Source organism: Aspergillus ambiguus (genome assembly GCF_047715705.1).
Source record: "Aspergillus ambiguus strain CBS 117.58 unplaced genomic scaffold BDV59scaffold_67, whole genome shotgun sequence".
Classification (NCBI taxonomy): domain Eukaryota; kingdom Fungi; phylum Ascomycota; class Eurotiomycetes; order Eurotiales; family Aspergillaceae; genus Aspergillus; species Aspergillus ambiguus.
The window spans coordinates 44,816-70,034 of record NW_027395580.1 but is presented as its reverse complement, the minus strand read 5'-3'; the positions used below and the strand labels follow the sequence as shown (position 1 = coordinate 70,034).

The following is a 25,219-nucleotide window of genomic DNA, read 5'->3' as shown; positions in this document are numbered from 1 at the left end:
GTCCTGGGACTGGGGTATGGGGTCGGAGTGTCTCGCGAACTATAGCATCTAGAAGCGATAATGAATCAATTTCTTGGGCAGAAGGGAACTTAGTTGGGGTATATCCACTAGCTTGCATATAATTTACAAGATAATACAACTTTAACCATCTCCCATATCCCCAGAGGCTGATAATTTCCTAGCCCTCTCTCTTCACCAACGCCACCGGTGCGATGAACTGGTGACGTCCACGAAGCCAGTAGTAAATGGAAGCAAAAGTGATGACACCCCCGTACATGACTGCGCTCCAGTTCATGTTTTGATTTGTGACCTTTTTATGGAGAGGGAAGAAAGCAAAGACAAATATCGGGACCAAGAAGACTAGAGCCGCGATATTGATCGCCATGCCGAGGCATCCCAAAGACCAGCGTCGTGGGGGCAGTGCCTCCCCACGAAGGCGTTTAAGAAGAACGCACCCAATAGAGAGAATGTATGCGGACATCAGGGACGTAATCGTTAGCGAGATGATGGCTAGTAGGGCTTCCTCGGAGCCGATGTTGATCAATGAGAGGAGCACGGTGACGGCTAGAGAAAGAAGGACAGAGTTCAGAGGGATGTTCCATCCGGGGGTAACCTGGTTGGTCTTAGCTTTGAATTTCCTGAAAAGACATACGCCAATGGTGCCTCACATATGCGAAGAAAGAGGAGAAGGGGAGTCCCCGATCTCTGGCAAAGGACCAAATCTGACGGGAGGCTGTTGCTACCTCGGTGATAGTGCTGGCCGTCAACGTGACGATCAGTATCGCCGTCATTGTGTTCGCAGCTGCATAGTTTCCGGTTACATTGTAGAAGATCTGGATGAACGGATATCCGGTCGGGCTGTTGAGGATATTATTCACGTCGCCGAGGGTAAAGCAGATCGTGATGATCATGACGAATCCAAGTACACCATTAACACCGACGGCGGCCATCATTGCTTTTGGGAGCGTCTCAGATGCGTCTTTTATCTCCTCAGCTGTTGTGTATTAGTAGCATTATATCCAACGTCAGGCAAGTCACTCACACATATGGACTGAGCAATCGTATCCAATCATAGCAGTGATAGTTGTCGATAAACCTACCAGAGTGGCAGTGCCATCGCTGTTCCATCCACCTCCGTTGTAGAATTCGGTGAAAACAGCCTTGGGATTGTTTCTAGGTGACAGAACCCACAAAGGAATGATAATTGCGAACAATCCAACTACATGCAGGATTAGGATGAGGGCTTCCACCATGGGCAAGTTTTTTGCCAAAAAGGTGTTGAACAGAATGGAGAAGGTTGTGATTGCAATGACGAGGAGCGTCCCATGCCATGTCTGGAACTCATATGATGCATGATTGAGTACTATGAGGCCTTGGATGATGGTTCCAACAAGAAAGGCGATGGACACGATAGCGCATTGCCACCCCATTGCGCAAAGCCATCCTGGAACGGTCAATGGGTGCGACAAGCAGATGGGAGCACCGCACATACCGGTGATATAGCTCAAGAACCTCTGACAGCCCCGAGGGGCAAATTCAGACACCCAGTGATACTGTCCCCCGGAGGTCGGCGCCCTGTCCAGCATGAGTTAGCTCGTGTCGTTGAGAGAAGCCCGCCAGGGTAAGACTTGCATAGAAGCCATCTCAGCAATACTAGCAAAGACAAGACTAAAACCAGCGGAAACAATGATAAAACCCCAAACCAAGCCGGCAGTGCCTCCATCAGTCAGTCCCGAGGCCAGCAGTCTGGTTGATCGTCAGTTGTGTCGCGAAGAAGTGCCACATGGCTCCCAAGCACGTACGTCAAGATGACTTCCCACGTGGCAATTAAGGTGCATCCAAACCCAAGGATAGAGACGAAGCGGAAATTCCTCTAGACAGTACTCAGAATGAAGAAAAGCTCTCGCGATGGGAGCAACCAACCCTGAGAACCTGGACACGGCCCAATACACTCATGTCCCGTTGATCTGCCACTGTGCCCATGTATTTCGGAGCGACCAGACCTTTAGGACCATATCCAACATTTGCCGTGTCGTCTGCCCACACCTGGGCCTCATTTTTGCCGGTGAGTTGTGCCTCGTGAGAGGCCATCATCGACCGTTACGAAGGGAAGCCCGTGTCTCTCACAATCAGACCGACCAGAGACAATGGAACCTCTGATCTCATAGATCCTCACAGTCCCTTGCCTCTCGGGGCCAGGAATAATTTTAAACAAGCAAGGCTATCATTCGAGTCGGGGGAAAAGAATTGACAGGCTTCTCCGGTTCCATGTGGGAAAAGTCACATTTGAAAGGGAAAAGTCAAGCTCTCATCCCTGCATGGGACATGCCAAATTGCAACCTTTTTTCTGTTTCGTGGGATGACGATGACTGTCCGTGAGTTGCTTTTGGGTGGAGCTAATTCTGCCTCTCCCCGAACGCCTTGCATGATGCCGTCCTGCTCACCGCGGAAGAGAATTGCCCATTCAAGGGGGCACCTATCGTCGCTGGTGGAATGTTGCCTGCTGTCTTTCCAACCAGAGGGGAAAAGAACCGGCTGTCAGTGTTCGAGTATCTGAGTGGGACACGAACATCCCCGAGTCCGCGGACAAAGCCGGAGAGAATCACGCTGAAAGTAAAACATCCCACGCGCAGTTGTTTGCCAATTGGGCCATCATTGATTTTGTGTCACCCTCAGCCCCAGGAGGGGTGTTGAGATTGATCGTCGCGCCAGATGCCCAATGGTGATCACCGCAGTTCAGAAGACTTAAAAGTCAGATCGATCACGAGCTGCTTTTTGTCCCCAACGGCGAGATGGCCACCAACCCCTCCCCCTTCTGGGGATGGAGGAGGCAATCTGCCTTTTCCTGGGTATGTGCCACGCCAGGAAATGAGCACGAGCATGCCATACATTCCCCCCCTGGCGTCACGGTTGGAGGTTGTACCACCTCCCACATGGGATGCATTCTGCTCATGCGTTTTAGGCTCGAGCGAGGCAGGGAAGTGACGTCCGTTCTCCCTGGAGCCTAGTGAGCGGCTTAGTCTGGACGGGAATCTCTCTCATTTCCCATGTCTCTGATCTGCCTGATTGGCGTCGTCGATCATGTTTGCTGCAGATGATCCCTGGACGCACAATGGTGTCAGCCACAAAGAGTGCCATCCTGGGTGTCACACACGCATGCTTCCAGCCTGCCCGTGAACTCTCGAGGATCCCCGACTAGGCTTGAATAAGAATCCCAGCGCGGTTTCTCAAAACACCCCAGGAAAAAGTAAGACTCCCGCGACATCTTACACCATGGAGCCACCTGGGTGAGATAAAAGTTCAACGCCTGCGCTGAGGTGATAGCCTGTTTATGTTTACCCTCTGCTGTATCCCTTCAGGTTGTCCTGGGTGGTCATGGGCCCTCATGTTCCCCCAGGGTATTCACCACCATTTCAGGTGGTAGACGACGAGCACCATGGGGCTTGGATTATCATCACCGCAGCCCTGGGGCTGGTCATCTCGCTGGTCAGCTTCCTGATCCGGTTCTACGTGCGACTCGTCCTGAATCCTCCCTTTGCCGCGGACGATTATGTCCTGTTGGGAGCTACTGTAGGGCTTCATCCACACAGTACCCACCGTGCAGTGGCTGACTCCCACCAGGTCTTCGCAATCATACAATCATCGTTGCTCTTCAGTGCTGTGTCCCTCGGCTTCGGAACCTCGATGCACCTCTTACAGCAGCCTGCTCTGGACAGGATCCAAATCGTACTGAAAAGCCCCCCTTGAGCATCAGTAGTATATTCCTGACGTGCACACAGCTTCTCACGATCAGCGATCTTCTGTACCTCATCACCATCCATGTCTGCAAGTGCTGCGTTGTGGGCATCCACCTGCGTCTCACACCACAGAAATGGCACAACCGCTGCTCGTGGGCTACACTTATCCTCTGCACGGCATGGGTCACCACGGCCGTCTGCATGATCGCAATCAACTGCGAATTCAACCATCCCTGGACAAGTGAGGGCCTGCAGTGCACGCACTTCGTACGCCATCCAGCCCCTATCCTCTCCACTCCCCGACTAATTCCTCACCACGCACCTAGATCGCTCGGTGGAAGTTCATCGTCTCAATGGACATCCTCACCGAGATGATCCTCTTCGGGCTAGCGGTCGTCCTGCTCGCCGGCCTGTTCATGCCGCTGAAAAAGAAACTCACCATCGGATTTGCCTTCTTCTGCCGGCTGCCGTCCGTATCCCCTCCCAAACCCCAAAACAACCGGCTAACAAAACCCAGTCTTATCCTCTTCTCCATTTTCAACGTCTACACCCTTGACAAAAACTTCTACGAAACCGACGCCACCCTCTCGGCTGTCGGCCCAACAATCTGGTCGCAGGTTGAACTCAACTACGCCCTCGTCACCTGCAGTGTCTTCATCCTGCGGCCGTTCATGGCCGCCGTGAGCACCAACTATGGGACAGCAGGCGACTCGAATCTCGAGAGCACCCGCTCGTCCCGGACTCCCAAAGACGGGAGTAACCCCAAGACCGGGTCAGGGTCTGGAACGCTAGCGCATCCGACGACGGCTGTCTCGCCGGATGAGAAGCGCGCGTGGGGTGTTCTGCGCGCCGGGAAACGCCCTCCCAGGACTCACGCGCGGCTGCGCAGTGAGGAAACCGCCCCCGGTGATCGCGGGCTGGGGGCGCAAGACGCCATTGAGCTGGTCGGACGGGGTGGGACGGGTAGCGCGGGCAGTGATTGCAGTAAGAAGATGTTTATCCGCAAGGATGTACAGTATTCGGTGGAGTATAAGAGGAAGAAGTCCGAAGGAGACTTGCCAAGTGAGACGGAGTACTGGGATCGGTATCTCGATCAACGACCTTAGATCGAATCTTGCATTGTGCTTGCACGGAGTGGTATCGGACAGCATGGGAGATAATTGAGCCTGTATTATACTATATATGAACCTAGAGCTGGATACTGCTGCCTCCATGTCAGTATCATGTATTCGACATTGTATATAGATCACCAAGGTAACCGATGATGTTAAACTCCAAGCGCCAAGAAAAAATGCCAAAGCTGCGAAGTACTTGACTTATGCTGTCGGTCGCTTGAATGGATGAGCCTCGGTGTTTCTAAACAACTATTAGCACTGCAGCCATCAGGATGAAACCAGGTAGAACGTACAATACGTATTCATCCAAGTTTACAAGGTCCGGCTCCGAAAAGATGAGGTAGAAGTACTTCAGGGTCTCGGCGAGCCAGAAGCTTTCCATGTAGTCCAACTGAGGGGACTTGGGATTCCGCACGTCGTCAATGGCAGCATGCGCATAATCAGTCCGCGTGATCTTCTCAATGCTACGGAACATGCGCCACGCCGCATCCTGCAATTCCTTGTCGCCTGTGATGCGGTACATGATGAAGACTGACTCGATTGCCTCGGGTCTGTTATGGCAGTCAGAATATGGAGGCTGGGACGCGTTGACAAACAGGCATACCTTAACTTATACTGCGCATCGGAGATCTGCGTAACGCCAGGAGGAAGCCCACGCTTCTTGATGACTTCCATGGCTTCGGCTTTAAGATCATCCGATTGGGTTGACTTGGCCGAACGACCGACGATATCCTTGTACCACTTCTCCTCGTCCCATTCGCACTCGTCAAGCTCCTTACACGGACTGACATACAGTACTTCGGGCATGATTCCCGTCGGCATGATGTCGTATGCCCAGATGCAACCATCAGTGAGCTTTCGTGCAATAGACAGCTCGTCCGGGCGGTCGAACACCTTGGCACCGATGCCAACCGTACCCCCAAGGAAACACTTCAAGTGCTCCACCTGGGGCTCCAGGGTCTCCCTGCTGTAGGTGAACTGGGCGCGCATGTTGCCAGCAAAATAGACATCCTTTTTGTCTTTCGTCATTGCGCGGAACAGCAGCCGCTTCTTTATCGGGTCCATTGCTGCATCGTACATATTACGGTATTGCTTCGTCTGCGCCCCCAGCAACATGTGCTCCTTAGGAAGGTATTCATATGTCGAATCGGCCATGCCACCGATAGAGAAGCGCGGGTCGGGGAATGTCATGTCTTCGGCGTTAACCATCAAGGGCCATAAGCCGGGCATTCTGGTTTTCTTCTGAGAATCCTCTAGGAATTCGGTAATTCGCTGGACAGCGTCGAAGTACTTGTTATCACCTGTCAGCTGCGACATCCTGGTGAACTCCAGATTGAGGGAACCCAGTTCGGCCATGATCGTGTTCTTGCTGGGATTGATGTTGAGGCCTTCGGCAGATCTGCGAATCGTTAGCTGGCGATGCGGTGTCAAACGCGATATGGAGTGAACGTACCTGGTCCAGTCCCAGCGAGACTGCGGCATTCTGTTTTCAGTGTCGAAGGAGGCGTAGACCATATCGGCAATCTCCGTCGCCTTCTTCAACAGGACAGGGTATGTGCCGTTGGTCAGGTCGTAGGCACCTAGGAATCCACCTAGGTAGCGGATGGTGGTCTCGAAGATGTTGATCTGGGTGGCATGGGTGGTGGAGAAGTCAATATGCTCGATGGCTTTCAGAGCCTCCTCGAATTCTTCCGTCAGTCCCATGATGATGAGCGAATCGAGTGAATCAACCAATGTAGCAGCCCAGCCAGCGAAGGTCTCACGGTTACCGCCACTAAGAGGGGAAAGCTCGTCGTGCATCCAAGCATATTTCCTGTAGCCCTTCCACGCATGTTTAAATGCCTCCTTGACAGTCTGTTGTCGCTTCACCCTCGTCCGTCGTGTCCACCAAGATTCGGGAGGGAATTCGTTCTGAATGCGGGGGATAGGTGAAGGAGCGCCATTTGGCAGCGGAATGTATTTGGAGACGGGGTGCTTCTCGGTGTGTTTGACAAAGTGAGGTCGGTTATCGTCAGTGGTTTCTTTGGTGTCGGAGTATAAGGTGAGGTCGTCCAAGGATGATCGTTCCGCGCCAGGCGGTAAGCTTGAGAAAAGAAGGTATGTTAGACAGATAAGGATCGCAGTCGGGATGGCATAGCTCTTGCGTACGCAGAGCATGATGGCCGTGAAAAGAAGGATAATATTGACGAGTTGATAGATCTACAGGAGCGAGCGGAAAGAGCTGCGAGAAGCTCCAGCACGATGAGATCAAAGAGAAACGGACGTAAAGGAGCGACAAGTCAACATGCTCGTCAAGCTGATCGATGCCGAAGAGTGAGGTAACGAAGGATTGAGCATCGCAGGTAGGTCACGGTGACAACCCTCCAGCAAGGAGCAAGGGGCAATGGCCACAACAGTACTCCGTACCCCATTGTGGAGAGGCAACACACATTGCGCCCCAGTGATCGCCAACTGATGAGCCGTTTCCGTCACCTTGATTGGCAATAAGCATGGTGAGGGATTCTTGAGAATTTTGTGGCCGACGTATTAACGGGCTGGCCGTCAATTGGAACTTGCTAGGAAATGATTGGCATGTTGATGATGGGGAAATGGGCAACATTTCGCGTGGTCTGCGGTTCAAACCACTCAAAAGAGTAGCCGATCATTGGTGGTGAATCGAATGGATCTCTGCATTGCGTAATCGGGTGGTCCCTCGGGACCCTGAGCGCCCTGGAGATCTACTTCGTCTGGGCTTTCGGTGGGTAATTCCTTACTATTCTTAACTTGACACCGGAGTCTAACTGGCCGAGCGGTTCAGGGGCTCCTGGCCGGTCTCAGCCTCCTGCTGGGCTCCTTGGCGGAACGGCAAGTATATGAATCGGAGAGACACCGAACATGCTGAACAGGGACGTCCTTCAGACAAGACAGAAATCAAGACAGAAATGGCCGCGACTTTTGAGGTAAGAAGAGAATGAGGGGGCATACGGAGGAGGAAGAAGAGGAATGAGGGAGTGCGATGAGGGAGTTGAGAGGAATGTCACATGTGGGAGGAATGATGACTAATGATGTTCTGTTTGCCTGGTTTGTGGCGTTTGCTGTAGTTGCAGTCGATTCTTCCCAGTTGGGCAATCAAAGCTGCCGACAACACACCACCAACACATCTATATCCATATCACTCATTGACCGCCAGCTGTATAATTCTATATACACTCGTATGTTATCCTCCCTCCCTAATCCCATACACGTGTCTAACCATATCCAGTATCTCGATTCGTCAAACCCATGCCAATCTCATAATATCCCAACACCCATTCCTACGACGTATCTCCATCTTGATACCTCCAATTCGCATCCCATTCCTATCCAGCATGCCGATAACAGGGTACCTCCACTTACCCAAGACCCTCCGAGTAGAAATCTCTATACTAACTACCCCAGCGTCTTCTTCATCCCATCAAACCCGAACGCCTCCACCGCTCTATCAACCGTAACAGAGCGTCTGCATTCCCGACTCGCCGACGAGCCTACCCCCATCGGCCGCTGGGCCCTCGAGCACAAGTTAATGCGCGACACACCATCATGTCTGCCCGCTTCCGCCTCCCAACGTCCCACCCAACCCCGCTACATGCAATTCCTCTCGTTAACCTACTACCCGAACCACGGCTTCATCTACACCTCCCCGTCCGAACACACCGCCGCACACTCACACCAACACCCACACCCACAGTCCCAAGCAATCCCAACGCCAACGCCCACGCCCTCGTCCACACATGCTCCAGGTACAGCTGCCGCACCCGCGCCCGCACCCGCAGCCACCCCGTCGCAGCAACCGCAAACACAGTCACAACACAACTCAATGGTCATGACGACCGTCCCGCTCCCCGCCTGCGGCACACTGTTCCAGCACTTCGTCTACGCCTGTCAGCCCTTCTGGTGCCATCGACACACAGTAGCCGTGCCGGGCGGGATGGTCTACGACGTGGGCGATTTCCGGGTGCGGGTCGGCGACGTGCGACAGACGGCGCCAGCGGCGCGGGTGCGCGGCACGGTGGTGGAGCTCGAATGGCGCGGGCCGTCGCTTTCGGCGGCCGTCTCGGCGCAGTATCTTCAACGGCAGCGGGGACCAGGGGCAGCCGACGCGCGTGGTGTGGGGGATGAGGAGGATGGCGGTGATGATGACTCTGGCGTTGATGTGGGGGCGTTTCCGGAGGGGATTACGGAGGATGATGTCGATGCCGAGTATGTGGCCGTTGCTGGGCTAATTCGGGAATTTTGGGGGCGGTTGGGAGTTGAAGGGGCGCGGGAGGCTATTTTGGTTCCGGATGTTGGGAAGGAGGTGAAGGCGCAGTTGCATGTGTTGCAGGGGCCGGGGAAGCAGATGTCTCCCGGCGCTGAGGACCCCGATCCAGATGCCGGGGTTGATGTAGCTAGGCAGTTTATGGAGATCTTCCGGTTCAACCGATAGCGTTGAATGGCGGTATAATATTGTAAATAGAAGTTCGGGGTGGGAGACGTTCAATCGATTCCATCATCGGCAGCCAAATGCTACGAGTAATCATCGGACAAGGGCTAAAGACACATCTTGGGGAACGCGCACGAAGAATGAGACAATATAAACAAAGGACGAAGGAAAGCAAAAGGAGGATGGGAAACAATAGGAGCAGAATCCGACGACACGGAACGGCCAGAAGTACGTGACTAGATCACCCGACTCTACTCTGTCCAGAAGAAACAAACCACTGCAGTCAAGCGAGAGTCGACTACAGACGCATGGAGATAGAGGTGACGGTTCGAATGTATTCATTGCCTCCGACCTTTCACTAACGCACGGAACGAAAAACAAGACAGCGAGGTGGTTTATTTTTGCATCATGAGCTGGACGAACTCGTTGTCTAGCAAATGGTCAGTACGCAAGACAATAAAGAAACTCAAGTGGCAGAACGTACAGTCAATCCGGCCATCGCCGTCCTGGTCCGCCTCCCGGATCATCTCATCAACTTCGTCGTCGGTGAGCTTCTCGCCGATGGAAGTCATGACATGGCGCAGCTCTGCGGCGGAGATGAAGCCGTTGTTGTCGCGGTCAAAAACCTTGAACGCTTCCCGGATTTCCTCCTCGGAATCGGTATCCTTCATCTTGCGGGCCATCATCGTGAGGAACTCTGCGACAGGTCAACAAACTCAAGTCACCTCAGCTATCGGGGAAGGGCCGTACCAGGGAAGTCAATGGTGCCATTGTTGTCCGCATCAACCTCGTTGATCATGTCCTGGAGCTCCGACTCGGAAGGGTTCTGGCCCAGCGAGCGCATGACGGTTCCCAATTCCTTGGTGGTGATCTGGCCTGCACATAGTGTTAAGAACGATGGCTCATGAGGTAGTAGAGAGAATAGGCTCGAGAGTCGACCCGAACGATGAAATAGTCTCGGGCGCAGGAGGGAATCGAAGGGAAAAATCGCACTAACCATCGCCATCCTTGTCCTGAAAGAGAGAAGAATCGCCGGTCAGCTTGCAATTCGACACCGGGAGGCACGCGAGCCAATATCCTGGTCAGGGACGGGGAATAGGGGGTGACATACGAAGAGGGAGAAGGCCTCCTTGTATTCGGAGACCTGTTCTTCAGTCAAAGAGTCGGCCTAGTAAGCGCAATGTTAGTTCCTCAGCTCATGGCAACAGACCGATTTGCCCCGCAAAGCGGGGGGGAATTCCCAGCAAGATTTGGGCTGGGAAGGAAAACAAGACACGTACCATGATGATTGAGATGGAGAAGTTGGGGGGACAAGGGGAGAAATAGAGAGAGGGAGAGGATGGGAGGTGGGAAAGCAGAGAGATGGATACGAGAGAGAGGGAGAGACGGAGATGAACGAAGTTCAGCAGGAGAGCCGCGATGTTTAGGGCGACCCGTTAGTGGAGGGGGGAAAGAGGAGTTAAGGGGAATCACTGCAGTTGGGCGGACGGGCGGTGACAGTCGTATTATTCATGAACCAGTCCGAGGTTGTATCTGGTCCGGCGGTGAGGTATTGTCGTAACGATGACCCGTCCGGAACAGCAGGAGCAGCGGAAAACTTTCCTCTTGAGAGTGAACACGGTAGCCTGTTGTTTGATTCCCATTCTCTACATCGTGTACCCAGTAGGTACTGGGTGATCATTCCAATGCATGTACGGAGTACTGTGTATGGTTTCTAAGTTGGGCACTACATTAGGGCTGACGACGCTCGCGGATCCCGGCAGGATTGCGAATTAAAGAAAGCTTGAGACAGCCCAAGTTAGGCCCTACTTAGCGGGGCTTCTGCACTAGTAGATATGATGCAAAGTACCTTAACTGCGTTCACAGTCGTGCTAGGTGGCTATCTTACGGGTAATTTTATCGAGAAATACTACGTATTCCATCTGACTGTCTACTTCTCATAATGTTCTTAGAACCGTAAACCGTAGATAGGCATCGTCAAGTCCGCATGCATAAGCCTACAGGACTGACAACCTCCATCCTACCGACCAGTACTCGGTCTGCCTATCCAAGGGGAAGATATAAAGAGCAGTCTAATACCCAAACTCTCTATCCCTCGTCTGTACTCCTGAAGGTATATGCATATGTCAACACATGCTGTACTCTGTACAAAACAACGCTAGTCCTGAAGGGGCCTCCCGTTCACGTGGCTGGGGAAAGCAAGTGGCTGCCTGGCTGTTAAGGCACCACCAGATCACCTGCATACTTTCCCTTCCTCGGCCAGTCCATCTTCCAACTACTCACCAGCTCCGTATCTCTCGCTCTATCTGCCTGCTCCCTCCTCGCAGATCTCTCTTCTCCCTCGCCCTTCAGTCTTTCGCTGTAATTTGTCTATCTCATCCAACCATCCCTCCACCGATGATGACCGTACCCGCTACGTAAACGACAACTCCGCCGGAACAGCAACGTACGTCCCTCCACTGACCTCACCATGTGGCGGGATCGCACCAACCTGTAAGCCTCCCCGACCTTCTCCCTCTACCGCCATGAAGCTCACCACTCTCCCACTCCCAGCTACATCTCCTACCGCCAGTCGTTCACCCACCACCCAGCCAAGAAGCCACGTTATAACGGCTTCTCCGACCCGCTCGCCCAATCCGAGGAAAGCAGGCGACTCATCTCCGAGCCAGGAGGCTTTGAAGATGATGGCGACGCAATCATTGAAATGGATATCCTGCCGCCGCGATGGGTCGACGTCCAGGAGGAGGTAACCGAGTTGCTAGCGGACATTGCGCAGAAGTCCGCCCAGCTGGACAAGCTCCACCACAAACACCTCCTCCCCGGGTTCGGGGACGAGGAGGCCCGGAAACATGAAGAGCATGCCATTGAGCGTCTCACGCAGGATGTCACCCGCGGCTTTCACCAGTGCCAAAGGGCCGTGCAGAAGATCGAGGCAATGGTACGCGAGGCTAAGCAACAAGGCGGTGTCACCAGCGGCGATGAAACCATGGCGAAAAACATTCAAATATCGCTAGCCGCGCGCGTCCAGGAGGCCAGCGCTCGCTTCCGGAAGAAACAAAGTACCTATTTGAAAAGTGAGGGCGTCCGTCCCGTTCCTTTCGACACTGAACTAACGTGTGATTCTTGTGTAGAACTGCGGGGGCTGGAAGGCTCCGCATCGACGTTCGAGCGCTCCCCCACGCCTGTACAGAACCCGTACACGGACCCTTCGCTGATGGAGTCGGACGCGGACAAGTCTTTCTCGCAAACAACCTTAATGCAGACGTCGCAACGGCTCGTCACCGGTCAGAACGATGCGGCCATCATGCAGCGTGAGAGAGAGATCAACGACATTGCCAAGGGAATTATTGAGCTCTCGGACATCTTTCGGGAGCTGCAGGCTATGGTCATCGATCAGGGGACTATGCTCGATCGCATAGACTACAACGTGGAGCGAATGGGCACCGAAGTCAAGGCCGCAGACAAGGAGCTCAAAGTCGTAAGTGGCGCTTTTTCGTTTCACTTTCCGGAGACCTGGCTAACTAAAATGATAGGCAACAAACTACCAACGCCGCACTGTGAAGCGTAAGGTCCTCCTACTGCTGGTCATTTTGGTTGCTGGCATGTTCATCCTATTGCTCGTCAAACCAAAACGACACAGCTCCCCGGAACCGGCGCCGGCGCCGCCTCCAGCGAACGACCAACCCCCCTCTCTCCAACCACGAGCATACGAGACCATCTATCGCCGAAGGAGACGTCTCGGTTCAACCCAGCTCGGGCGACGGAAATGGGCAGACCCAGACATATACCGATGACAAGAAGATACTACGGAGTAATAATATAATCCTTCAGAACGAATACAATTCGTTCTGCCTGTAACACGATCATGATAATTTCCCGTATTCGCGCGCACATCCTAGCTCCGAACATCAAACTGGATCAAAATCTTCTCTCCCTTCACCCTCGAATTAAACCACTCCAGTATACGGATCTCGTCGTCAACAATCCTAGCCCCTTGCAACAAATCCGCCTGGACAACCTTGATCGTCGCCCAGGTGAGTTCAGCGGACCCCAGGTTCTGCGCGATGCACGCTCTCGTGCCCTTACCAAAAGCGAAGAAGTCGTTCAGCATTGCATCGGTGGGCTGCAGCCATCGCTCCGGGAGGAACCGTTGCGCATCTGGAAATACCGCTTCATTCTGATGCAGCTGAAAAGCGGCTACGCCAACGCTCGTCCCGGCTGGGAAGAAGAATCCCTTAAACGTCCAGCCTTCGGGGGGCACCACTCGGGGTAGACGAATCGGATTTGCCCAGGAAAGTCGAAGGGCCTCTCGAATGACCGCACGCAGATACGCACATGACGTGAGATCGTCGTGGCGTGCGGCACTATCATGGAGTTCTTGTCGTAGACGGGCGTACCTAGTTCGTCCGTCAGTGGTACATCATGGAACATAGAGCCATCTACAGAAACTTACACGTCCGGGTATTTGGCGAGATTCCACATAATTGTCGCCATGTTCATGCCAGTCGAGTCCGTACCCGCGAAGCAGACGTCCTTCAACTCGATTCTCGACTGTTCCTCACAGATCTGTCTCTCCAGGAGACGGCTCTGGTAGCTGCCGCTTTTCGGGGTTGGCGTCTTCACCAGGTTACTTGTGTACGCATCGATCAAGCGGAACGCAGTCTTCGTGGTTGCTGTCGCATTCCAGTACTCCATCGCGGTTGCGATGAGATCGCTGCATATCCCCGGCACGAGGTTAAAGAGCGCCCCGACGCCCACGTACGCATCCACAAACGGCGAGGCCGACATCGTCGTGGACCCCTCGTCCAACGCCCCATACCGCTGCTGGAACAAATAGGTAGTAACGGCGTCGATAGCCATGCAGCGCGCGGCATTGAGTACATTGACCGGGTGTCCGGCTCGGGCCTCGAATCGAATCCGCTCGACAAAGTCGTCGAAGACGGCCGCAAGCGCTGGTTCTGACTGACGGATTGAGGCTGTCGAAAAGAGCGGCGCGACGGCTTTGGCGCGACTGGCGCGTTCGGTCAGCGTCAGCGACGAGAAGATGGTCGAGTGACCGTCGATGTCGAACTTGGAATATGCCTGCGTCTTCGGGAAGCCCCCGCGCGCAAGGTAAATCGGGTCAATGGCATCCCCGTCAGTGATATCGATGTCATTGGGTGCCACACGGAGCACAGGACCATATCGCTTGTGTAAGTTGAAAATGACGGTGCATTCATCGCCGATGAAGGTGTGGTAGGCCAACCACAGCGACGTGGTGGCCGCAAGCTTTGGGCCTGGTACGGTGGACAACGGATGGAAATACGCCCGATGAATGAATTTACAGGCATAAGTTGCGACTAGCAGGAGCAAAAATCCTCCGGCGATGGTGATAACCCATTCTGATAGGGCGTCTATCGTGTCCATGGTGATGGTGGTGGTGGGAGGGTGCACGATTCCTGGCTGTTATATAGCGCGGAGCTTACACAACCTGCAAGGCCCGTACTGTCTGTCTTTGATCCTGAAAATTGTCGGACTGTCCGAAGTAATGCTGGATATGATTGGGCGGTGCATCATCCCTTGATGCTGATAAGTGTTGATTAAGCTCGGCTGATAGTCAATGCTCGGGGAGTCGCCTATCAGCGGCACAATTTTCTTACGAAGTATAAAGGTTCCACAGTTATATCCAACATTCATCCTTCTGCAGATAGCCATGGATACGCGCAAGATGGCCGGACAGGATGTTTTCGGACAAACGACAGACGAGGACGTGACTCTGGAGCAATTGGGGTACCAACAAGGTAGATCATGGTGAACCTCATATACAGCTAGCAGGATGCTAAATTACGTTAAATTCATAGAATTCAAGCGGTCTTTCAGTCTCCTTGATATGGTCGGCTTCAGCTTTAGCATTGTTACCTGGTGCGCGACCCATCCCTGCAAGCATCTATATCGGCCAGCCCTAATTGCGCAGCAGCTGGACAGCCCTGAGCGGTGTCTTCATCGTCGGAGTAAACGCAGGAGGTCCCCCGGTCATGGTCTACAGTTGGATCGGAGTATGCACGGTAACAATGGCCATCGCACTATCGATGGCTGAAATGTGCTCCAGATGGCCTGTGGCCGGGGGCCAGTATTCCTGGGTTGCGTTGCTAGCACCCCCACGGGTGTCGCGACAACTGTCCTATATCACCGGATGGTTCATGCTTGCAGGTATGGCGAGACTGCACTGGCCTAGATGACATGCTAATGATTCTAGGCATCCTCGCCATGGGCGCCGTGAACAACTTCATCACCTCCAACTTCATCCTGGGGCAAGCAAACCTGGTTTTCCCATCGTACACCATCGAACGGTGGCACACCGTTCTGGTAGCATGGCTGGTCGGGCTAATAGCCCTAGGCGTCAACATCCTCGCTCCTCATCTACTGAACCGTCTGACACGATTCATCCTCTTCTGGAACATCACCAGCTTCGTTATCGTCATCATCACCATCCTATCAATGAACGACAACAAGCAACCCCCGGCGTTCGTCTTCCAGGATTTCCAGAACTTCACCGGCTGGGGCAGCGCAATGGCCTGCATCATCGGCATCCTGCAGAGCTTCTTCGGGATGTGCTGCTACGACGCGCCGAGCCACATGACGGAGGAGATGACGCACGCCTCGCGCGACGCCCCTAAGGCCATCATCATGTCAGTTGTCCTCGGGGCAGTGACGGGGTTCGTGTTTCTGATCACACTGTGCTTCTGCATCGGCGACATCGACAAGACGGCCGCATCTAGCACGGGCGTGCCAGTCATCCAGATCTTTTACGACTCCACTCACAGTAAGGTTGCCGCCTGCTTCCTCACAAGCATGATGACTGTCATCGCGGTCGTCGCGTCAATCAGCCTGTTGGCGGAGGGGTCGCGGTCGCTGTATGCATTTGCGCGCGACCATGGGTTGCCGTTCTCGCACACCCTGTCGGCTGTGCACAAGAAACGAAAGATCCCGGTGTATGCGATTGTAGTCTCGCTGACGGTGCAGATCGCCCTCAGCGCGATCTATTTTGGTACGGTGACGGGCTTTGAGACTGTGATTTCGATCGCCACGACGGGATTCTGTAAGTGTTGGAACAGTGTGACAGTCATATGGCTTGAAATTAACCTTCCGTAGATGTCTCCTATTCGCTTCCGTTGCTTTCCCGGCTCCTCGGATATCTCTCGGGGCATCTGACGGGCTCGTTTGACAGTCCGTATTCCCTCCCCATGCCTGTCTCATTGGTGCTCAATGTCGTCGGCCTGGTGTTTCTGCTGTTCGCCTCCGTCACGTTCAATTTCCCATCGGATTATCCGGTCACCCATGAGTCCATGAACTATACATCTGCGGCTATCGGAGTCATCGGGTTGCTCAGTGCAGTGACGTGGTTCACCACCGGCCGGAAAAGATTCACAGGGCCATCAGACGTGCGCGACTTGCTGGTGGAGGGAGTGAGTCCTGGTGCCGAGCCGATGCTGCAGACGGAGTCGAGTACAAATGAGAAGTCCAAATGACCCAGAAACGGTTAATGTGTATATATAATGATTTGTATTGAAAGTCCTAGTGACATAAATGCACCAACTCCGGAGGATCGCACTATATAAGGTCATAACTTCGTCAATGGTAAGCCCACAACCTCTAGAGTCTAGATGGCAAGAGCAACTTCAAGCACCAGCAACCAAGAAGCTCAAGAGACTCCCCATAGCCAAGCCGCCCACAAGCATGAGGCTCATGAACCCACCAGCCGGCTCTCGCTCATCTTCAGTAACCCAGTGGCCAGCGCCCATCATGCAACTGCTTCCTAGATACCCATTCGTGATACCGAAGAACAGCTGCACGATGAAAAGGTAAAAGAAGTCGCTGTGAATAGCAGCACCACGGCCACGGATATTGCAGAGCAGATACAGCGGGATGAACCCCAACCGAGCGACTGCGAGAATGATCAGTGCAAACGGGCGGTGGGCTAACGAGAGCCCAGGTACGAGGACGAGCATGCGGCCCGCCAAGTCACCCGCGTTCCAGAACAGGAAGGCAAGTGGAACGAAGACTGCTTGCTGGAAGAGACGTGACCGGTCTGAGTCCGCGCGGACGGACTCGATCTCCGCCGTGAAGACGGGGTATATCATCGTGATGGTGAAGCAGAGAAAGATTGCTACAGCAGGGAGACGGAGTTTGGTGAATAGAGTCCAGAGACCGACGGCCTTATCATTTGGCTGGTCTGATGAGGAATCGTCCGGATCGACTAGGGGGTCGTATTGCACGGTTGACCGCCGTTTCGCGAGGGAAATGAACGCGAGTAAGGCCAGTGTGGACACCCCCGTGGAGGTGATGAAGTAGACGAATGCTGATTTGGACGACTGCTGTGGCAGATCCTGTTCAGCCTTCTGTTCCGGCACGGCAAGAACAGACAGAATCTGGACGATGCATGGTAGGACGCCTGCGACACCTTGGCCTCCCATGATGGCCTGGGTGTATTCCTCTCTCCCGAAGCCCGAAACGTAGGCGAACACGCCAATCTGATTTATCCCCGTGGCGAGACTGGCACCAAACACCATGATCATCAAGAAGGCGAAATATGCCCTGACGGAGATCCCCTCTAGGAGGACCGTGGAAAAGGCCAGCAGCGTGAAGACGACGATGTTGATCAACAGTGAGAGGATTATACGTCTCTGATGGGAGGCGCCTTTTTGGAGCTTTGCGAGGATGAATGATGAACCCAAATTTGTGATTGTCGACACTGCGAGAATAAAAGGCTGGTAATGTGTCGCAGCCCAATCGTCCGAGTGAAAACGGCGGTAGAAGTACGGTGCTGCAGCGAGGAACATATTCCTGTTCGTAGTCACGGTTAGATGCCTGCGATTATGGGAGGACAATGGGAAGCGTACCAAGCCCATAGCATGGATATACCGAGGAGGAAAAATACAGCATATTCGAATCTGGAGAACCGTGAACTTGGTCGACGTCGACTCTGTGAGGATGCACCGTTGTCTTCGTCGTCCTCAATAGGCGCATACGCCGTCGGAGCGGCTGGAGGGGCGATCCACCTCCGGATACGCTCCATAGCTTCGAATGTAGTGGTAGGAAAGGACACAAAGAGCCAAGTCAGCCCATGGCAAGTTATGGGCGAACGTAAGAAGATCCGGCCAAGGGATGATGATTGCAGGAGTTGGTGTTTCGTCTCATGCGGAGATGCAACGACGTTATCAGATCAGCTGACCGATAAGCCAAGTCACGTTGGTCTATATCAGGACTTCTACCTCGGTCAACTCTGTCGGCAATCCAATATGGTTCAGAGAAGCATACAGGAGTCCTGCTATGTCTAGTCAATATAGGAAACCGTCATCCAAGAGGTTCCGTCCCAGAGTACCACTAGACCAGCGCAAACGAATTGTCAAAGCCTGCACCTCCTGTCGCACACGAAAGCGACGATGTGTTCTAGTATCCCCTGGCAGATGTCAGAACTGCAGCAAGACCAACTCAAGCTGTATTTTTGAAACAGAAGAGAATGCGCCGGCTACCTCAACAACTAGGTGGGTATACGAGCTGTTTTCCCCTTGAGCATTCGAATTAAGTGGAATCTTTCTAGTCGTCCCTTTGGAGAGCGCATCGTCCACGAAGATGTTGTGGCAAAGTTCAACCGGCTGTATCCGGAGATTAATCTCAAGCCAGACCATTCCATTGTGTTAATGGAAATCTTGATGAGCTCAATTCGAGGATCTGATGCAGGCCAGCCTCTAACCACAGCAACACGTTCTAGTCCGCAAACGCTGGGTATGTTCTAACAGAGACATTTGCTTACATTCACTAAGACATTTCCCAGGAAGACATGATGCCTTGGCTCACGAAGATTTTCTCTTCTCGGCTAGCGAAGCAGTCTGCCAAACGGAGAGACCTGATTTCTCTGATGACACCGTACGCCGATGAAGGCTTCCTACTTGAAAGCGTTGGTCTGACTCTTGTTACCGCTTTATGTCTAGTCCTCCTCTTATTTTACCCTCGAAGCATCTGCAGCATACGATAATTGCCTCATAATGGAAATATTGAAAGAGTTTCCGTCGCCCGCAGAGGCTGACCTCCTCATTTCGGCTTTCTTCTCTTATGTCGAAGCAAACTTTTACTACTTCGACAAGACTACATTTTGTAGTCAATTATCCTCACTATATAAAAGCGGACTTTCCTTATCTGCCGCAGATCACAAGTTCATATGTCTTGCTGTTACTGTATTCGCCATGGGAAGCCAGTTCGCTCATCTGCACGAATTTGAAAATCTCAGTACCGCAGAAGGAACGGATATCGAACAGACCGGAATCCCTGGGGCTAGGTTCTTTTCATATGCACAGCGCCTTATTCCACGGATAATAGCATACCCATCTTTGGAGGGGGTACTCAGCTGCCTGTTAACAGCCCTTTACGTTCTACCAAACCACAACACCAACACATGCTACACGTATCTCGGCCTCGCCTTGCGGATTGCTATCTGTCTCGGCCTACATCAAAAACCTGACGACACCGGTCTACCGCCTTCATTGTCGGAAACCCGGAATCGTATATTTTGGACAACCTACAGTATCGAACGGTATGTTCCGCATGGCTACTCGAGTCCCCCTTTCTCACGTTTGTAGACGAATCGCTATCTCTCTTGGATATCCGGAGACGCTCCAGGGGAAAGATATTGATTGTGCTCTTCCCGAGAGACAGGCAGATTTGGATCCTCCCGGCTCGTGGCAAGTCGACAGACTCCTAGCATATACGAAGTTGACTTTACTGCTAAATAAGTCAATTCAATTCCGGTGAGCCTTCTGCAGGACATTCTAGGGACTGACAGCCCTTTCAATTGCCTTAATATTACTAACCCCCTCCCTCAGACCAATGGATAAACGTGCAACAGAAGAAATCCGAAGTCAACTTCTGGCCTGGAAGGATGGGCTACCAGCCGAATTAACGGCTCTGGATGGTCCCACCGTAAGACTTAATGTGCACCTACAGCTCCACTACTGCATGATTTGGACCTACATAAGTCGAGCGAGTCTAATAAGCAAGGTGCGCAGCTTCCTCTCCAAAAGGAAGCACGACATAGACGACATCTCCGTCTGCCCAGAAATAGAGGAGCTGTCACAGCGCTGCGTTGAACATGCAGAGCAGATAATCGATCTCGTCGATCTTCTCCGGAACCGTCGACAGCTCGGTCGTTTCTCCCACACTGATTTCCATTCTTGCAGCTCAGCCACCATAATTATTCTCTTGGAGAGTATCTTGCAGCCGCGGCTCATGTCGTACTCCAGAGTCAGTAAGGCGATGGATGCCCTACATTTCATGGCCTGTGGCAGCGATTTTGCAAGAAGTACTTTGAAACATGTGGATAATTTTCAAGCAGCTGTCAACAGAGCTTTGGCAACCATGTCACACCAAGGAGGCACATATGTTGATGACAATGGAGTCTTCGATCTCCCTAAAGAGTATAGTTTGGCCTCGCGATTTGAACAGCTGCACGCCAGAGACGAAGGTCTACAATGCTCAGTGAAAGCTCGCCCGCCGTGTGATACGACGCTTTGCGACCGAAATCCACAGGAACCAGCAACCTATCAACCAGACTACCAAGTGACTGATGGAGTCTTTCTCGATGATGTTGGAAATTTACTAGAAGATTGTTCAACTGTCGACTTACACATGCTGGGATTTGATGGACTTTTTAGTGAAGGTGGGACATTCAATTACAATGATAGATGATAGAGTGTCCCAAACCCTACATTAAGGAAGTGAACACTCACTGTTGCAACAACAGGATATCCATTATTTATCAAGTGGTATACCGGAACCCACTATCTTCCTTGTCGGTCATATCCCTCCCAGCCACTTCAGCTATATGCGTGCCAACCTCCATCTGCACCGCAGACCGGTTTTTGTTCTCATAAGCACAAGAAAACCAATAAGCTGCGACCAATGGAATGAACACAAGCCAGCTAACAAGGGCCAGAATTAGGCCGCTGCGGTATCGGGGTGCATATTCAGTGTTCCAGAGCAGTGGACCACAAATGGCGCCTACAGCGTATCCAACAAAGAAGAGGGCATTGACAATTGCCTTCTTGGTGTTCCCTCGTGTGTTGGATGCATTAAGGCTGAGGAGGATCGAGAAGATGTTGGAGATAACAGATGCCTGTTTTCTCAATGTCAGTTCGCACAAGCTATTGCTCAGGGCCCAAATGGTTTAGGCCATACCAGCCAAGACGCAACAATCATACCCCAGCCTGCTGATAGCGGGAGGGCAAAGAGGAGGATAATTCCAGTGAGAGGGATAATGGTCAATCCAACAATGATGGCACACCGGCGGTTTGGCCAAATCTGGCATAGGACGATACCAACCCATACGAACACGATCTGAACTGCACCGGACGGCGAAGTATACAGCATTGTCTCCAGACTGGAGTAGCCTAGGAAGTGGATGATGAGTGACGCAAACTGGTGTTTAAGAACTGTCAGTGAGATGGAATGGGAACCTGACTTTGAGCCTTCAGGAACACTTACAGCAATGACGGGAGAAGGTAGTGTAATGAGAGCACCAAAGAGAAAGCTCAAATAGGCTCTGATGTCGCCAGCGGCTTCCTTCAACTGCGGAAGTGAAAAATACGTCTGATCCCCACCCTCGTTTTCTGCCTGGAGCCGCTTGGTTGCTATCTCCCGCTCGTGTTGTGTGAGGAACCAGGCTGTATCGGGACCGGCGGGCATTAAGAAGAAAAATGCCACGCCAACGAACACGGTGAGACCGCCACAGATGAGGAACATTGCTTTCCACTGGGCAACTGCCATTACTTGATGACCGATTCCGTACATCATCAATGCACCAACAACCTGGGCTAGCCCGTTGCAGCTGATCCATAAGCTAAAATAAACACAACGGTTATTCGTCAAATTCGAACGGGTAGAATAGACGGAACATCGTACCCTATGCGCAGCGGATGCTCATTCTTCTTATACCAGAGGCTCGTAAGGGTAACGAATGCCGGCGACACGGCGCCTTCGGTCAGACCTAGTACAAACCGGACGCCCATGAACGATGGAAATGTAGTCGCCGCTGCCAGACACTATCAAAATAAGTATGCACAGCCTCCCTCCAATTCTTCAGGGGAAACTCACCATGCATACTCCACCCCAAACAATTCTTTGTCGATTTGGTCAGTGCAGGTGCTTGAAAGAAGCGTATTAGGCGGTCTGACACTTACACCGTACAGGCAACAAATCTTGCTAGTGGAAACCTGCTCATCAGGTACATGGCCGGAAACTCCGCCACAAGCTGTCCAACATAGAATATAGAACCAAGCCATGAATACTGTGTACCATGAAGATCAAGTTCTTTGATCATCCCAAACACACTGGCATAGCTCAGACTTTGCTTGTCGAGATCTAGAAAGGGCAGTGTCAGGATGTGTCTCGTACATAATAGTGCCATCACCTGAAGGTTGAGTAAAAACCACCTGAGGATCGGAATAGCATACACTGCGAGAAAAATACCAGGCACATCTTGATCGCAGTGCTATCAGTGGTTTATCCTGTTGTGGTGGGCTATCATCTTTAGGGACGGCTTGCTTACCAGTGGCAGAACAACACAATCGATCTTCCTTTTAACACGCTTTTCTTCAGCCTGCTTACTGTCCGGTGTTATTCCAGCTGGCGGGGATTTCTCTTCAGATTCTTTAAACATGTTGGTGTTTCGGTAAGGTGTTAAAGATGAATTGCCGTCGCAGATGATACATTCGACTCTTAACACAACGATTTTTATACCCTCCAGACCTTATCAACGAAAAGTCATATCTAGCAATTACACCAAACCCCGCACCCCAGATCCATTACGCATAGATAGGTACCAGCATTGAATTGCATTCCCTGGACTTGGCACTTCATAGATAACCGAACACAAAGTTTGCCCAGTCATCCTGAAAGTCTGCTTCCTTTTAAGAAAGCGCACCATCTTGGCCAGTCAGAAATCATTCCAAGCCGTTAACTCGCCGGTCTTTCAAACACAACCGATAATAATAGTCCGAGTGGGAAAGCCATGGTGCGGGTACAAGGACCCGCACGCTAAATGAAGTATGTGCGGGTAAATGTACCCGCAAGTATGAAGTATACGGTCTCTAAAACTCAGACGAAGATGGCTACGACTTCTGCAATTTATAAAGCTGGCCAAAAAGCAGGCAGAGCATGCCAGCACGGCCTATCGGGCACTGAAATCAGTCAGCCTTCATCCAACTTCATCTCTTGCATCTGCATCATGGTAACAGCTTCATCTACCATCCACTCCGATCTAGGGCGCATCGTCAAGCCATGGCAACTCGGTCCTCAAAAAACATACATCCTAACAAACGCCAACGTAATCGACCCCATCACTGGGACCATCTCCAAAAACACTACGGTCACGCTCTCCGGTGGTCTCGTTTCCTCAATCGGTCCGGAGACCCCCAGTACCAACACCGACGCTATCCGTATCGATCTCAAAGACAAATACATCTGTCCAGGCCTCATAGACAGTCACGTGCACATTTCTGCTGTGCCCGGTGCATCCACCCTGCACGAGATGAAAGACCTAAGCTCCAGCCTCAGCCTCCTGCGCCAGCCAACCGTCTGTCAGTCCATGCTGGACCGGGGCTTCACCACAGTACGTGACTGCGGCGGAGCCTCTCTCGCACTAAAGGAATCGATCGCGGACGGCGTGATTCCCGGCCCCCGACTCTTCATCGCCGGACACGCTCTGTCGCAGACGGGGGGTCACGGGGATCGGCGGGGACAGCATGATCCCAACGAATGCTGTGCAGGACATGTCAACGGCATCGGACGGATAGTCGACGGGGTCGAGCAGTGTCTGAAGTATGCCCGCGAGGAAATTCGACAGGGCTCAGATTTCATTAAGATCATGGGCGGGGGCGGCGTCGCCAGTCCGTCGGATCAGATCCAGCATCTCCAGTTTTCGAACGAGGAGATACGGGCGATTGTCACCGTTGCCGAGAATGTGGGCACGTATGTCACTTCACACGCATACACCCCGCAGGCTATCCAGCAGGCCGTCCGGCAGGGGGTAAAGGGGATTGAGCATGGGAATCTGCTCGACGAAGATACCGCTCGGCTGATGAAGGAGAACGCGGTCTTCCTTACGCCCACTCTAGTGACGTACGCGACTATGGATTCTCCTGAGTTCCGCGGCTTCTTGCCCCCAGCCTCCGCTCAGAAGAACCGAGAGGTGCTGCATGAGGGACTACGTGCGCTGGAGCTTGCAAGTAAAGTCGGTGTGAAAGTGTGCTTTGGAACGGATCTACTGGGCCCGCTGCACTGTGCACAGAGTAGGGAGTTTTCGGTCCGGAGAGCTGTGCAGACACCTTTGGAGATTTTGCAGAGCGCTACTGTTACGCCTGCCCGGATGCTGGGGCAAGAGAGGTTTCTTGGGCGGGTGGAGGTGGGTTTCGCAGCGGACTTGGTGGTCTTGAATGAGAATCCCTTGCAGGATATTGCAGTATTTGATCGGTTTGACTGCCATGTTCTGGCGACTGTTAAGGATGGAAGGGTGGTGGCTTCTAGATGGAGTCGACTTCCTGTGGAGCGGTGTTCGATGGTGCAGATTGAATGAATAGAAAGGAAAATATATCGCGTTGTGTGGTGACTGGTATGTATATACAGGCAGATCTATCGAAGATCATTATGCCTGTTCCAATTGGCCTCGTTGGGATTCTTAACCTAGCTTGAGGCATTCTAACCATGTAGTGTGTTTGAGGTGTCCAGAGAAGGTACGGGTATCTTTAGGTTTTAGTATGCCACAGTATTATCCTGGATCTCCTAGTATTTATGATACGCACGCGAAGGATTTCAATCAGTCCTTGAAGAGTGACAACAGGCACATGGCAACCGTAGTCAGTTTGGACGGCAGAATTAAGTCTGAGATAGTATTAGAT

At 52.5% G+C, this 25,219-nt stretch overlaps 12 protein-coding genes across 12 annotated transcripts; 6 read left to right on the top strand and 6 right to left on the bottom strand.

Moving 5' to 3' along the window:
* Window positions 1-53: 53 nt before the first annotated feature.
* On the bottom strand, window positions 54-2,403 carry BDV59DRAFT_150360 (putative GABA permease). Its single transcript, XM_073687357.1, has 7 exons — window positions 1,924-2,403; window positions 1,803-1,873; window positions 1,633-1,746; window positions 1,493-1,575; window positions 1,043-1,444; window positions 669-994; window positions 54-613 (listed from the first exon to the last, which is right to left on the bottom strand). The coding sequence occupies exons 1-7, from the start codon at window positions 2,092-2,094 to the stop codon at window positions 179-181; spliced, it is 1,602 nt and encodes a 533-aa protein (XP_073542787.1). The 5' UTR covers window positions 2,095-2,403; the 3' UTR covers window positions 54-178.
* Window positions 2,404-3,273: 870 nt separating this feature from the next.
* On the top strand, window positions 3,274-4,843 carry BDV59DRAFT_206470 (uncharacterized protein; the record flags this gene model as incomplete). The annotated part of the gene is made up of 6 exons (XM_073694798.1): window positions 3,274-3,287; window positions 3,360-3,570; window positions 3,622-3,726; window positions 3,780-4,004; window positions 4,064-4,206; window positions 4,255-4,843. 6 exons carry the CDS (start codon window positions 3,274-3,276, stop codon window positions 4,841-4,843), a joined length of 1,287 nt encoding a protein of 428 aa, XP_073542786.1.
* A 105-nt stretch (window positions 4,844-4,948) lies between these two features.
* Window positions 4,949-7,104, bottom strand: BDV59DRAFT_150345 (glycoside hydrolase family 47 protein). The gene is made up of 4 exons (XM_073687356.1): window positions 6,306-7,104; window positions 5,457-6,251; window positions 5,146-5,403; window positions 4,949-5,093 (listed from the first exon to the last, which is right to left on the bottom strand). Exons 1-4 carry the CDS (start codon window positions 7,007-7,009, stop codon window positions 5,054-5,056), a joined length of 1,797 nt encoding a protein of 598 aa, XP_073542785.1. The 5' UTR covers window positions 7,010-7,104; the 3' UTR covers window positions 4,949-5,053.
* Window positions 7,105-8,199: 1,095 nt separating this feature from the next.
* Window positions 8,200-9,296, top strand: BDV59DRAFT_206468 (uncharacterized protein; the record flags this gene model as incomplete). Its single annotated transcript, XM_073694797.1, has 2 exons — window positions 8,200-8,213; window positions 8,270-9,296. The coding sequence occupies 2 exons, from the start codon at window positions 8,200-8,202 to the stop codon at window positions 9,294-9,296; spliced, it is 1,041 nt and encodes a 346-aa protein (XP_073542784.1).
* Window positions 9,291-10,723, bottom strand: BDV59DRAFT_189485 (calmodulin). The gene is made up of 6 exons (XM_073691621.1): window positions 10,574-10,723; window positions 10,405-10,461; window positions 10,291-10,306; window positions 10,044-10,169; window positions 9,778-9,990; window positions 9,291-9,723 (listed from the first exon to the last, which is right to left on the bottom strand). The coding sequence occupies exons 1-6, from the start codon at window positions 10,574-10,576 to the stop codon at window positions 9,689-9,691; spliced, it is 450 nt and encodes a 149-aa protein (XP_073542783.1). The 5' UTR covers window positions 10,577-10,723; the 3' UTR covers window positions 9,291-9,688.
* Window positions 10,724-11,570: 847 nt separating this feature from the next.
* Window positions 11,571-13,152, top strand: BDV59DRAFT_189482 (t-SNARE syntaxin TLG2). The gene is made up of 4 exons (XM_073691620.1): window positions 11,571-11,786; window positions 11,847-12,367; window positions 12,425-12,771; window positions 12,827-13,152. The coding sequence occupies exons 1-4, from the start codon at window positions 11,764-11,766 to the stop codon at window positions 13,085-13,087; spliced, it is 1,152 nt and encodes a 383-aa protein (XP_073542782.1). The 5' UTR covers window positions 11,571-11,763; the 3' UTR covers window positions 13,088-13,152.
* Window position 13,153: 1 nt separating this feature from the next.
* On the bottom strand, window positions 13,154-14,795 carry BDV59DRAFT_150274 (cytochrome P450). Its single transcript, XM_073687355.1, has 2 exons — window positions 13,747-14,795; window positions 13,154-13,690 (listed from the first exon to the last, which is right to left on the bottom strand). Exons 1-2 carry the CDS (start codon window positions 14,697-14,699, stop codon window positions 13,189-13,191), a joined length of 1,455 nt encoding a protein of 484 aa, XP_073542781.1. The 5' UTR covers window positions 14,700-14,795; the 3' UTR covers window positions 13,154-13,188.
* On the top strand, window positions 14,414-16,818 carry BDV59DRAFT_189478 (amino acid/polyamine transporter I). Its single transcript, XM_073691619.1, has 4 exons — window positions 14,414-15,073; window positions 15,134-15,194; window positions 15,250-15,482; window positions 15,529-16,818. The coding sequence occupies exons 1-4, from the start codon at window positions 14,893-14,895 to the stop codon at window positions 16,422-16,424; spliced, it is 1,371 nt and encodes a 456-aa protein (XP_073542780.1). The 5' UTR covers window positions 14,414-14,892; the 3' UTR covers window positions 16,425-16,818.
* Window positions 16,819-18,529, bottom strand: BDV59DRAFT_189476 (nucleoside transmembrane transporter FUN26). Its single transcript, XM_073691618.1, has 2 exons — window positions 18,173-18,529; window positions 16,819-18,116 (listed from the first exon to the last, which is right to left on the bottom strand). Exons 1-2 carry the CDS (start codon window positions 18,346-18,348, stop codon window positions 16,952-16,954), a joined length of 1,341 nt encoding a protein of 446 aa, XP_073542779.1. The 5' UTR covers window positions 18,349-18,529; the 3' UTR covers window positions 16,819-16,951.
* Window positions 18,530-18,559: 30 nt separating this feature from the next.
* Window positions 18,560-21,245, top strand: BDV59DRAFT_150239 (transcription factor domain-containing protein). The gene is made up of 6 exons (XM_073687354.1): window positions 18,560-18,817; window positions 18,874-19,058; window positions 19,108-19,199; window positions 19,265-19,863; window positions 19,910-20,077; window positions 20,153-21,245. Exons 1-6 carry the CDS (start codon window positions 18,603-18,605, stop codon window positions 21,012-21,014), a joined length of 2,121 nt encoding a protein of 706 aa, XP_073542778.1. The 5' UTR covers window positions 18,560-18,602; the 3' UTR covers window positions 21,015-21,245.
* Window positions 21,085-22,983, bottom strand: BDV59DRAFT_196816 (major facilitator superfamily domain-containing protein; the record flags this gene model as incomplete). Its single annotated transcript, XM_073692776.1, has 7 exons — window positions 21,085-21,441; window positions 21,504-21,743; window positions 21,810-22,164; window positions 22,227-22,366; window positions 22,419-22,443; window positions 22,505-22,734; window positions 22,873-22,983. 7 exons carry the CDS (start codon window positions 22,981-22,983, stop codon window positions 21,085-21,087), a joined length of 1,458 nt encoding a protein of 485 aa, XP_073542777.1.
* An 821-nt stretch (window positions 22,984-23,804) lies between these two features.
* BDV59DRAFT_211577 (metal-dependent hydrolase family protein) lies at window positions 23,805-24,986 on the top strand. Its single transcript, XM_073695833.1, has one exon. It carries the CDS (start codon window positions 23,854-23,856, stop codon window positions 24,895-24,897), a length of 1,044 nt encoding a protein of 347 aa, XP_073542776.1. The 5' UTR covers window positions 23,805-23,853; the 3' UTR covers window positions 24,898-24,986.
* The last annotated feature ends 233 nt before the right edge of the window (window positions 24,987-25,219 follow it).